This window comes from Lutra lutra, chromosome 13 (genome assembly GCF_902655055.1).
Source record: "Lutra lutra chromosome 13, mLutLut1.2, whole genome shotgun sequence".
NCBI lineage: Eukaryota > Metazoa > Chordata > Mammalia > Carnivora > Mustelidae > Lutra > Lutra lutra.
Window position 1 is genome coordinate 86227118 of NC_062290.1, and position 14066 is coordinate 86241183.

A 14066-nucleotide genomic window follows, 5' to 3' on the forward strand; every position below is an offset into this window, starting at 1 on the left:
ATTACACTGCTTCTCACTGTGCTAGGTGCTCTACCCTACTATTGTCCTATTTGATGGTCTCATCAGCCTTGAGGAAGAACTCTCATTTCTTTAATAGGTAAAGAAACTGAGGTTTGGAGAGATGGAAAATCTGACCAAGATGCCAAAACTGATAATCATTATCATTTCTTTGTTAGTAACTATACTGACAGGAAATGGATATTTAAAATTCTAATGGGGGTGCCTGGATGGCTCAGTCAGTTAAGCTGCTGACTCTTAATCGCAGCTCAGGTCTTGATCTCACGGGTGTGAGTTCAAGCCCTGCACCAGGCTCCGAGCTGGGCATGGAGCCTACTTACAAAAATAAAATAAGGGGCGCTTGAGTGTCTCAGTTAGTTAAGCGTCTACTTTCATCAGGTCATGATCCCGGGGTCCTGGGATTGAGCCCCAAGTTGGGGGGGGTTCCCTGCTTAGTAGGGAGTCTGCTTCCTCCTCTCCCTCTGCCCACCCCGACCCATGCTCTCTTTCTCACTTGCTCTCTCTCAAGTAAATAAATACTTTTTGAAAATAAATAAATAAAATAAAATAAAATTTGAACAGTCTACTAATGATGATAATATTTGCAAATTCAGTTTAACCAGAATAGTGGTGATGTACTAGCAAAAGTTTCTCAAGTAAGTGATAAGGCATGGAATGGAAAGGGTTAGATACTTGCAAAAACATGACTTCATATGAAACAGGTAGAAAGACAGGACAGAAATTCACGTATCTGGGGCTACTTACGTAAGTGCTGAGTGAGTATTCACTTACCATGAATGAGCCCATTCCCTCAAAGCAACTCCTTGTCAAACCCAATATATCCCACATACAGTGAAATCAGAAGGACTGTCACAAGAAGTTTTCTGATTATCTCAATCTTTAGAACAGAGATTTTGTTAATTAAGCTTTTTGAGGCCTGTTTTCAACAAGCCCAAAGAATGCAGGCAGATGGCTGAGCCTGGTTTTGCCTTGTGCAACCAAGCAAGCATTCCTTAAAGCCACTTGCAATCTATTTTGGACTTTTTTCAAATCATCAGTAAACAGAGTTACTAATAATCAATGAATCTAAAACAGGTCACAGCATCACCAATTTACTAAAGAGAACATAATAATAAATCAGATCCAAAAAATTATTAAAATTACAACAAAGCACATGCCTAAGCACAGTCTTTCTCTCTCAATTGTATTCCTCTAAGAAATTATTAATCAACACTTTTTAAAAATGAAATTATTAAACTGCTACAGGTACCACTATCTGAATAGTATTTGCTTTAATTTAGCATAATAGCTAAAAGATGCTTACCCTTAGAATCACTAAAACCAACAACAATCCAGTTTGCACAAACCATTAAAGACACTAGACATGCTGGCTTACCTACAATGAATTGTAAAGCCACACCAAAAACAAAATCCTCTTTTCAAATCTAACGCTAGTTTAATCTTAAGGAGGATTTCACAGCAGTCAGTCTCTTGAGGAAATACATAATTAAGTAGTTTTTTAGCATATTTAATTAGACCCCAAACTCTTCCCTATCCCCTTCTCTCCCCAATTATGTACCATTTGCCCAAGAGACCTAAGCAACTCGGTTAATTATGTAAATAAGGCAAGCGTTATTCCCAAGAAAAGCATTGTGAATATCTGTACAGGAAAACTCTGTACATATTTTAGTGGCTTTAACAAACCTTCACAGGAAAAAAAAAAAAAAAAGGACTATCAAAGTCCACGAAAAACCCTTATATTTGAAGCAAAAAACATGGAGTTCAATGACAAGATGGTGAATCATTAAAACAGGACACTCATTTCACTTCTTAAATATGAGCTGAATAAAAATAAAATAATTTTAAGTTACAACAGTAACAAAAATTTAGTGCTGAACGTCAAGTGATTTATGGGAAGAATCAATCTGGAAATTATTAAAGTCGACTCTCACAGAAAGGCTTTATTATCAAGGGGTTGACATGATCTTAACTCTAGAGGCAGCCATGGCGCTGTTATAACTACTACAATCCCATTATTATGCAATCACAAAATGCTAATTTGATCATTTTGAGGTGTTATTTGAATAGTCATTTTAATTTCTAGGTTACAAAAAGGCTTGACTCAAGTGTAATTCTCTATTAATCATTGAGATGTCATTGAATATCATATTGATGCATTTCACAAAGATAAAGACTAATTTAATATGTACAGTACAATATCCTTCAAATATTAGCCACTTTCATTACATATCTGCCAAACGCATCAATATTAAATAATAGATGAGAACAAGAGTTTAATTGTATTTTAGCATTTGTAATATGGAGGCTAATAATAAAATAGCATCGCATCATGGGATAGACTTATCGATATATAAATCTTTCTTAATCAAAGTGTAATGGTGACTGCTCCATGCATATACCTTCTGCTGATTACAAATAGATTTGATATGACAAAAGTATGGAGAGCCTTAAGTGTAAACACAGCTAGCAAAAATAATTCCTTTGTGACCAAGGAAATGGCTTCTTCATTTTTTTTTTTTTACTTTTTCCCTGGCACTTTGAAAGTTAGATATATACCAAAGACACCTTACAACTTTCTCTCAAATCCAAAGCTAAGTAATTTATAAAATAAAATCTAGTGGTATAATAGGAATTCTAGGACATAGTATTTTAAAATATCTGTACTATTTTGTTGGCATCAAGTATTTTTACAGAGTAATTATTCCAGCAATTATGTCCTTAAACAATGAGATGGTATCAGACAAAGGAAGCAAATAAATTCCAGCCATGTAACCTAATTCCAATAATAACGCTCACACATATATATCTAAATGAATCAACTGTAGTATTTAAAAACAAATCCTACAGTCCAACTCTCCATTTTCCAGAGACTGACATTCCCGTCCCCTAGGGGGACCCTTCCTTCTCTTTGCTACATTCCACAAGAAACAGGAGTCGTGGGAGGGGCAGGCTAAAGAGAGGCTTTACAGCAGTACAATCTCTCATTTACTAAAAGTCCTTTCAGATTTTTTTGGAGGCAACTCCTGAGCATATTAGTATCTTTATGGAACTTCCACATTTTGTTTCCAGTTCTTGGCTCTCCTTTCCCACCAACATCAACAACCTCACTTGTCTGTGGCCATATATGCTTCATATGGAACCTTATGAGGTAGAAGTGTTTCGAAGAGAAAACACCTCCTTGCTCAGACAACTGAAAGAACCAGCACATAACCAGAAGTTGAATGTGAAAAAATGGAAACATAAGCAACGAGCCTGTATGTTTATTAATTGCAGTGGTGTTAAAATAAGACAAATTGTACGCAACCCCTCCAGGCAACAAGCTATCACTCAGCACCTCCAAGTCACTGCCAGACAGCAAATATAATGGCAATAAATATAAAAATCAACTGCTACTGTCTCCTCAAAGAAGCCCAGCTCAGCTCTGCACAGAGACACAGAGGGCAGGGAGCGTGGGGAGAGAGGGTGCTGCAAGGGCGACTATACTCCACCTACAATGATGGCCCTTTTTCTAAAAGGAAAATAGACATGTTTTATTTTTTAAACTGCAAAGTGTTAGAACAAACAGAAAAAAATAAAGTCATCCCACATAACGAGTGTCAAACAAGATTCCCTACAATGAAATACTGACATAAAAACAACGGCCTAGAAATCTGAAATGAAGCTTTAAGCTCAACAATTTCTACAGTTATAATAAAGAATCAGACCAAAACAATGCAAACTGTCTCCCCAGAACCACCTTCAAAGCTTTCCCAACACCATCAGGCCTTGATTCATCACAACCCAACAACCCAAACCCTCAAGTATACTTGGAAGATGAAACACAGAAAAAGAGTACATGGACAAACATCTCAAGACTGTTTTTGTTTTAATCCTCCAAATATACTGCTGTGGAAACAGTATATAGCCCAAATTCAGAACTTTTTACATCCTCGGTCATAGAAAATGTGAATGACATTCTATAATTACTTTGAGTCGTTTTTGAAGCCCTAAATCTAATAATACTAACAAAAACAATTCCACACAACTGAGGTTTTATTCAAAAAGACAACGTTTAATTTTTACTTACCTTGCCATCAAATTTGGAATACTCGTTAAATGGGTTATTCAGCTGCAGAGGGCACTGCTCTAGCCGTACAGATAATATTGACTGCTTTCCAGAACTTGGAGGTTTCTCTTTGAGGGACTTTTTTTCAAACAGTGACTTTAACTCCTGGGCTGTGATACAAGAGGAAGATAAGAACATCGTTGTGATTACACAGAGAGATAGCCTGTCTACCTTTCCTAGCACGTCTTCCCTGGAATCTCAGGGAGAGAGTGTCCAGGGCACATTCAGGTCCAATATGTGCAAAAAGCCTCACATATACTTCGATGTTTACACACTGAAAAGGCAGAGTCCTGAAAACAGGTCAGGACTGTCAATTTGGAAGGACTGGGGTTTGAGGAGTGGAGTGGGGCACAGTCAAGCCAACAGAGCAGCCGTTCTGTCACAAGAGCCTTCACAACTAAAGGACCTGAGCTTTGGCCTGGCTTTGCCACTTAAAGATGTTGTGATACTGGGCAATTCACTAAGGCTCTCTGGGCTTGCCGAACTAGATAATCCTGAAAATCTCTCCTGGCTCGAATACTCTGGGATTCTAGAATTCTAGTTCTTCAAGATGAAGGTCTACATCTTAATCCTCTCATACTCTCCAGGGACACCTAGCACAAAATCTGGAAGACAAAGAGGAGGAGGAGGAAAATGAGAAATGATATCTATAATAACAGCAGCTAACATTTACCGAGCAATCCAGTGTATCTCAATTACTCCTCCTAACAAACCTAACAAACTATGAGGTAGATACTAGCATTATCTTAATTTTGCCAATGTGGAAACTGAAGCTTAGAATACTTTGATTAGCCTTAGGCAACACAGCTAGTAAGTAGCAGAGCTGAGATTTGCAATCAGGCAAGGCTCTTAGCCATTAGGCACTAATGAACAAAGCTGACCCTCAATAAATTTTGTTGCATGAATCAATGAATAAATTAATGATTGAAGGAATTCAAATTATTATTAAATCAGAATCTTTAGCTCTTACTCATTAGTAAATCAAGACAAGTTAGTTCCACATCTTCTCAAAGATCATTTAAGTGTCCATATTAATCTGAATATCATTTAAGGTGGTAGCTAGGTAAGTACATGGAGATTTATTATACTTTACACTTTTTATTTTCGTAAATATTAGAAAATTTCCATATTAAATTTTAAAATCAGGGCTGCCTGGGTGGCTCAGTGGGTTAAGCCTCTGCCTTCAGCTCAGGTCATGATCTCAGGGTCCTGGGATCGAGTCCCACATCAGGCTCTCTGCTAGGCAGGGAGCCTGCTTTCTTCTCTCTCTCTCTCTCTCTCTACTTGTGATCTCTCTCTGTCAAATAAATAAAATCTTAAAAAAAAATTTTTTTTAAATCAATCTTAGAACTTAAAATGCGCAATGAATAGGTACAACCCCATTCCATTCTTAAGTACAGCCAAACTGAACTTAGATCAAACAGAACTCTGAAATGGTGACTTAGAACTTTTGAAAAACGTGACTAAAACCATCTTTTCAACAAACTAGTGGGATAAATTTATCCAATCAATCCCTATAGACGGAAGTGGCAAATCAGGAGAAAAAGATCTAATTCTTTTTAAAAATGTGGCACCTGACTCTCCAATTCCAGAATCTGAATATATAAGGACAACAGATGTTAAATAGACATTTGAAAAGGGTATTCATGGTATTCTAAGTATTACAAGTATTATTCTGTGCATAATCTACTAATAGTTTTATTGCTACACTTGGGAAAGGAATAACCCTTTATTAAATACCTACTATGGGTTGGGAACAATGCTAGGTGTTTTCTCAACTTGTCCTCACAACAGCCTTAAGAGATGGGTTACTACTCATTCCATAAACAAACGGAGGTGTAGCAAACAAAAGTGACTTACCAAAGTCACACAACTGTTATCAGTAAGGTTGGGGCTGAAGAGATGATATATTAACAATGCCATTCTCAGACTAATTCTTTCTGACATTTCTCTGACATTTCTTTCCTCTGTCCCCCACCTCCTCTCCCGTCACCTCCATCCCCTTCCTCCCTCCCTTCCTTCCTCCTGAGTCACAGAAAAACAGAAACAACCAAAAGAGACCTTTTGCATGTTCTCACCTGTACCACTACCTGCCTTTCCTCCTACTTCCATGAAGAACCTGCCTCGGCCCCTACCTCAGGCCAGCCCCTCCTTTGGGCATCCAGGGACTGACTTCTTGCTGACTCAAGGGCATCACTCAGGCAATTCCCTCCCATTTTCAGCTTTCCCTCTACTGGATTAAATGCATGAGCACAAAGGTACCCGAAATACTGCTCATATTAAAAAAAAAAAAAAAAAAAAAGGCAGGGTGAGGTGCGGTGGCACCGGGGTGGCTCAGTCAGTTGAGCATCTGACTTGTTTGGGCTCAGGTCATGATCTCAGGGTCTGGGACTGAGCCCCATGTTGGGCTCTGTGCTGGCAGGGATCTGTCTGAGGATTCTCTCTCCCTCTTCCTCTGTCCCTTTCCCTGCTTGCATGTAAGCACTCTCTCTACAAATCTTTCCAAATAAATAAATAAATAAAAATAAACCCTCCTTTGATCTTATACTCCCTTCCACTTATGACGCCATTTTTCTGCTTCTCAAAATGACTGTGTATGTTCTTGCTATCCAGTTCCTCTCCTCCCATTCCCTCAAATCCACTCCAATCAGGCCCTCGGGCCCTATCACTCCGTTAAAGCAGTTTTTAAGGTCACCAATGATCCCCTTGTTGCTAAAATCTATTGGTAAATTTTGAATCCTCATCTTTCAAGACCTTGTGACAGCATGTGAAACAGTTGATCACTCACTCCTTTCTGAAATAGTTTTTTTTTTTAAACAGATTTTATTTATTTATTTGACAGACAGAGCACAAGTAGGCAGAGAGGCAGGCAGAGAGAGAGAGAGAGAGAAGGAAGCAGGCTCCCTGCAGAGCAGAGAGCCTGATGCAGGACTTGATCCCAGGACCCTGAGATCATGACCTGAGCCGAAGGCAGAGGCTTAACCCACTGAGCCACCCAGGCACCCTGAAATTGTTTTTTTAATAGGACTCCATTCCATCTGGCTCTCATGCTATCTTTCAGGTTACTCATTCTTAGTTTTCTTGCCAATTCCTCATTTTCCCCTCAAATCTTTGACATTCCCCATGTCATAGTATTTGGACCTTTTCTTTTCTCTATCCACATTCATACCCTTCGTGATTTCATCCAGCCTTCTGTTTTAAATATTATCAACTTAAGGAGAAACTAAGTCGTGGTAATATAAATTAGAACAACAGCTGCCTCTGGGCAGCAGCCTAACTAGAAAGAGGCACAAGGGAACTTTCTGGGGTACACAAATGCTCTATACTTGACTGGGATTACACAGGTGTATATGTTTGTCACAAGTCATTGAACTACATACTTAATATCTGCACATTTCAGAATCTAGAAAGCATACCTCAATAAAAAAATAAATAAAAACGGAAAACCTAAATAAATATCCTCTACATGCTGATAGCTCCCAAATGATGATTCATGGACCTAAACACTCCCTGAAATTAGAGGCTCACATATTCAACTTTCTATTTGATACCTCCACTTGGATGTCCAATAGGTATCTCAAAGTTTACATGTCCATAACCAATCTTTCCCCAAACCTGCCCCTCCCAAAGGCCTCTCCTCCTTAGTTAATGGCAACTGAATCATGCTAGGCCAAAAACTTGGGAGTCACCTTCACTCTTCTCTTTCTCACACATCCAACATCCTATCCATTAACAAAAATTTCAGAATATAACCAGAACCACTTCCACAGTTACCAATGCTGGATTTTTTTTTTTAATTTTATAAACATATATTTTTATCCCCAGGGGTACAGGTCTGCGAATCGCCAGGTTTACACACTTCACAGCACTCACCATAGCACATACCCTCCCCAATATCCATAACCCCACCCCCCCCTCCCAACCCCCCTCCCCCCCATCAACCCTCAGTTTGTTTTGTGAGATTAAGAGTCACTTATGGTTTCTCTCCCTCCCAATTCCATCTTGTTTCATTTATTCTTCTCCTACCCCCTCAACCCCCCATGTTGCATCTCCTCTCCCTCATATCAGGGAGATCATATGATAGTTGTCTTTCTCCGATTGACTTATTTCGCTAAGCATGATACCCTCTAGTTCCATCCACGTCGTCGCAAATGGCAAGATTTCATTTCTTTTGATGGCTGCATAGTATTCCATTGTGTATATATACCACATCTTCTTTATCCATTCGTCTGTTGATAGACATCTAGGTTCTTTCCATAGTTTGGCTATTGTAGACATTGCTGCTATAAACATTCGGGTGCACGTGCCCCTTCGGATCACTATGTTTGTATCTTTAGGGTAAATACCCAGCAGTGCAATTGCTGGGTCATAGGGTAGTTCTATTTTCAACATTTTGAGGAACCTCCATGCTGTTTTCCAGAGTGGTTGCACCAGCTTGCATTCCCACCAACAGTGTAGGAGGGTTCCCCTTTCTCCGCATCCTCACCAGCATCTGTCATTTCCTGACTTGTTTATTTTAGCCATTCTGACTGGTGTGAGGTGATATCTCATGGTGGTTTTGATTTGTATTTCCCTGATGCCGAGTGATATGGAGCACTTTTTCATGTGTCTGTTGGCCATCTGGATGTCTTCTTTGCAGAAATGTCTGTTCATGTCCTCTGCCCATTTCTTGATTGGATTATTTGTTCTTTGGGTGTTGAGTTTGCTAAGTTCTTTATAGATTTTGGACACTAGCCCTTTATCTGATATGTCATTTGCAAATATCTTCTCCCATTCTGTCAGTTGTCTTTTGGTTTTGTTCACTGTTTCCTTTGCTGTGCAAAAGCTTTTGATCTTGATAAAATCCCAATAGTTCATTTTTGCCCTTGCTTCCCTTGCCTTTGGTGATGTTCCTAGGAAGATGTTGCTACAGCTGAGGTCGAAGAGGTTGCTGCCTGTGTTCTCCTCAAGGATTTTGATGGATTCCTTTCTCACATTGAGATCCTTCATCCATTTTGAGTCTATTTTCGTGTGTGGTGTAAGGAAATGATCCAATTTCATTTTTCTGCATGTGGCTGTCCAATTTTCCCAACACCATTTATTGAAGAGGCTGTCTTTTTTCCATTGGACATTCTTTCCTGCTTTGTCGAAGATGAGTTGACCATAGAGTTGAGGGTCTATTTCTGGGCTCTCTATTCTGTTCCATTGATCTATGTGTCTGTTTTTGTGCCAGTACCATGCTGTCTTGATGATGACAGCTTTGTAATAGAGCTTGAAGTCCGGAATTGTGATGCCACCAACTTTGGCTTTCTTTTTCAATATTCCTTTGGCTATTCGAGGTCTTTTCTGGTTCCATATAAATTTTAGGATTATTTGTTCCATTTCTTTGAAAAAAATGGATGGTACTTTGATAGGAATTGCATTAAATGTGTAGATTGCTTTAGGTAGCATAGACATTTTCACAATATTTATTCTTCCAATCCAGGAGCATGGAACATTTTTCCATTTCTTTGTGTCTTCCTCAATTTCTTTCATGAGTACTTTATAGTTTTCTGTGTATAGATTCTTAGTCTCTTTGGTTAGGTTTATTCCTAGGTATCTTATAGTTTTGGGTGTAATTGTAAATGGGATGGACTCCTTAATTTCGCTTTCTTCTGTCTTGTTGTTGGTGTAGAGAAATGCAACTGATTTCTGTGCATTGATTTTATATCCTGACACTTTACTGAATTCCTGTACAAGTTCTAGCAGTTTTGGAGTGGAGTCTTTTGGGTTTTCCACATAGAGTATCATATCATCTGCGAAGAGTGATAGTTTGACTTCTTCTTTGCCGATTTGGATGCCTTTAATTTCCTTTTGTTGTCTGATTGCTGAGGCTAGGACTTCTAGTACTATGTTGAATAGCAGTGGTGATAACGGACGTCCCTGTCGTGTTCCTGACCTTAGCGGAAAAGCTTTCAGTTTTTCTCCATTGAGAATGATATTTGCGGTGGGTTTTTCATAGATGGCTTTGATAATATTGAGGTATGTGCCCTCTATCCCTACACTTTGAAGAGTTTTGATCAGGAAGGGATGCTGTACTTTGTCAAATGCTTTTTCAGCATCTATGGAGCGTATCATATGGTTCTTGTTCTTTCTTTTATTAATGTGTTGTATCACATTGATTGATTTGCGGATGTTGAACCAACCTTGCAGCCCTGGAATAAATCCCACTTGGTCGTGGTGAATAATCCTTTTAAGGTACTGTTGAATCCTATTGGCTAGTATTTTGGTGAGAATTTTTGCATCTGTGTTCATCAAGGATATTGGTCTGTAGTTCTCTTTTTTGATGGGATCCTTGTCTGGTTTTGGGATCAAGGTGATGCTGACCTCATAAAATGAGTTTGGAAGTTTTCCTTTATTTCTATTTTTTGGAACAGTTTCAGGAGAATAGGAATTAGTTCTTCTTTAAATGTTTGGTAGAATTCCCCCGGGAAGCCGTCTGGCCCTGGGCTTTTGTTTGGAGATTTTTGATGACTGTTTCAATCTCCTTACTGGTTATGGGTCTGTTCAGGCTTTCTATTTCTTCCTGGTTCAGTTGTGGTAGTTTATATGTCTCTAAGAATACATCCATTTCTTCCAGATTGTCAAATTTGTTGGCGTAGAGTTGCTCATAGTATGTTCTTATAATTGTCTGTATTTCTTTGGTGTTCGTTGTGATCTCTCCTCTTTCATTAATGATTTTATTTATTTGGGTCCTTTCTCTTTTCTTTTTGATAAGTCTGGCCAGGGGTTTATCAATCTTATTAATTCTTTCAAAGAACCAGCTCCTCGTTTCGTTGATTTGTTCTATTGTTTTTTTGGTTTCTATTTCATTGATTTCTGCTCTGATCTTTATGATTTCTCTTCTCCTGCTGGGTTTCGGGTTTCTTTCTTGTTCTTTCTCCAGCTCCTTTAGGTGTAGGGTTAGGTTGTGTACCTGAGACCTTTCTTGTTTCTTGAGAAAGGCTTGTACCGCTATATATTTTCCTCTCAGGACTGCCTTTGTTGTGTCCCACAGATTTTGAACCGTTGTGTTTTCATTATCATTTGTTTCCATGAATTTTTTCAATTCTTCTTTAATTTCCTGGTTGACCCATTCATTCTTTAGAAGGATGCTGTTTAGTTGGATTTTTTTTTTTTAAGATTTTATTTATTCATTTGACAGAGAGAGATCACAAGTAGGCAGAGAGGCAGGCAGAAAGAGAGGAAGAAGCAGGCTCCCCACTGAGCAGAGAGCCCGATGCGGGGCTAGAACCCAGGACCCTGAGATCATGACCCAAGCCGAAGGCAGCGGCTCAACCCGCTGAGCCACCCAGGCGCCCCCCAATGCTGGATTATTACCACCACATTCAAACTGATCTTGTTTCTGCCCTTGCCTCACCCAGGTCTGCTCCCACCAGTCTCTTTCCAACACACCAGCCAACAAGAGTCTTTTAAAATGTTAGGCTATAAACATCACAATAAGAAAAAAAAAAATTGATCAATTTGACCACATAAAATAAAAATACTTTTGGGGTGCCTGTATGGCTCACTGGGTTAAGCCTCTGCCTTCAGCTCAGGTCATGGTCTCAGTGTCCTGAGATCGAGCCCCGTTTTGGGCTCTCTGCTCAGCAGAGAGCCTGCTTCCCCCCTCTCTCTGTCTGCCTCTCTGCCTACTTATAATTTCTCTCTCTCTCTCGCTGTCAAATAAATAAATAAATAAATAAAAATAAAAATAAAAATATTTTTGCGTGTGGAAAAAATTAGCCAAGTAAAAAGAAACATGATAAAGTAGGAAAGAAGACAGGTTAATATTCCTACTATATACAGATTCTAAAAGTAGACATTGAACAACTCTATGGAAAAATGGACAAGAAATATGAAATGTTCACAGAAAAAGATATTCAAATGGCTCTTAACAAATGGAAAATGCTCAACCACATTTATAACAAGGGATATGTAAATTGAAACTATGCTGAGATACCATTCCACATCTATGAGATTGGCAAAAATCTAAAACTTTATGGATATGGGGAAATAACATTCTGTACGTTATTAGAGGGATGCAAAACAGAAAAACACCTATGAAAGGGAATTTGGCAATATCAAGGGAAATCATATATTTAGTCTGACCCAACAATACCACTTCCAGGATTCTTAGATACACTGAGGAAAATAAAATATAACACAACACACATACATTAGGCTATTCACTGAAGTGCCATTTGCAACAACAAAAGCCTGAAAACAATCAAATGTCCTTCACAGGAGACAGGTTGGCTAAACTCTGGCATATCCATATCATGGCATACTACAAATAATTTCATTTGAATTCCGAAGCTATAAAATGGAATGAAGCCTATCTCTATATATTCCCAGAATGTGTTGCTAAGTGAAAAAAGTTTTGCATAAAATAGTGTATACAGTACACTTTTTTTTTTTAAAGATTTTATTTATTTATTCGACAGAGAGAGATCACAAGTAGACGGAGAGGCAGGCAGAGAGAGAGAGAGAGAGGGAAGCAGGCTCCCTGCTGAGCAGAGAGCCCGATGTGGGCCTCGATCCCAGGACCCTGAGATCATGACCTGAGCCGAAGGCAGCAGCTTAACCCACTGAGGCACCCAGCCACCCTACAGTACACTTTTTAAAAAAAGATTTTATTTATTTATTTGGGAGAGAGCGAGAGCATACAGGCATGCACAAGCAGGGGGTAGGAGCAGAGGGAGAGGGAAAAGCAGACTCCTCGCTGAGCAGGGAGCCTCGGGGCTCCATCCCAGGACCCAGAGATCATGACCTGAGGTGAAGGCAGAAGCTCAACTGACTGAGCCACCTGGGCGCCCCTACAATATGCTACCTGTAACCTAAAAAGAATAGTATATGAATATAAATATACTTATATAGAGATTTAAGTGGACCAAAAAACCAAAACCTTTTTCAAATTGACTATCTAGGGGCACCGGGGTGGCCCAGTCAGTTAAGCATCCAACTCTTGACTTAGGCTCAAGTCATGATCTCAGGACTCTAAGATGGAGCCCCTGCCAGGCTCTGCGCTGGGCGTGGAGTCTGCTTAAAATTCTCTCCCTCCCTCTGCCCCCCAATGCTCCTTTCTCTCAATCTCTCTCAAAAAAAAAAAAAAAAATTGAAACTAGAATTCTCTGATTTTATCCTGTTTTATGTATTCAACTTTGGAGCCATATAAATGTTTTATACAGCTATTAAAGAAAAATTAGAAGTACAATCTCTAAAAATAAAAGCAAAATGAAATGAACAAACCTAAGTGTAATATTGAGTTGGCATTTTAACTACAAAGAGAGAAATTATTTTAAGGAACTTTATCACACAGCAATTTGTATATCCCTAATGGAACATATCAAAAGGGCAAAAAAAAAAAATCTCAAACTGTTTTTAGTAATCATAGTGTTAGTAATGATGGTGATATTTTTATTCTGGAACCAGGATTTTTAGCATAGGAGAAAAGATACATAAACATAAAACCAAAGTAAACACTCCATAATCCTAAATTCAAATAGGAGTTATCAGCATTAACTAAAAATGTATTTCCTCTTATCTTTTTCTGAGCTCTATCCCCTGAAAGGCCTATAAGGAAGAAACCAATCCAGTGAGTACCTCTAGAGTTCAAGTTTTGGTCTTTCAATGCCATTTGCCACTAAAAAAGAACTAAGATTTTCGAAACAAATGGCTAATCCTGGCCAGATCTGGAGAAGGAAATAGGTAAGAATTAAGCATTTATCCTGTCTTTCTTGCAGTGACTACATCTGAGAATAACCAAGTAATACATTAGGAAAAGCTGGTCTTTATATCAAGACCAATAAAATTAGAATCACTATTTTGCAACTCCTAATGAAATAATTTATCTAGGTAAAGCTCATCAATGACCACTAAAACCATTAGAAGAAAGGCTGATGAGAGAAACTTAAAAATGGGTGAAGAACATCTAATTCTACCA

General features: G+C 38.7%; 1 protein-coding gene across 4 annotated transcripts in view; it reads right to left on the minus strand.

The window, feature by feature from the left end:
• MAPKAP1 (MAPK associated protein 1) overlaps window positions 1–14066 on the minus strand; it is a 243342-nt gene that overhangs the window by 190362 nt on the left and 38914 nt on the right. For all 4 annotated transcript variants that reach the window (XM_047699107.1, XM_047699106.1, XM_047699109.1 and 1 more), the window contains one exon: window positions 4085–4233. In XM_047699107.1, coding sequence (XP_047555063.1) covers window positions 4085–4233 — 149 coding nt within the window. The remainder of the gene's footprint in view (window positions 1–4084; window positions 4234–14066) is intronic.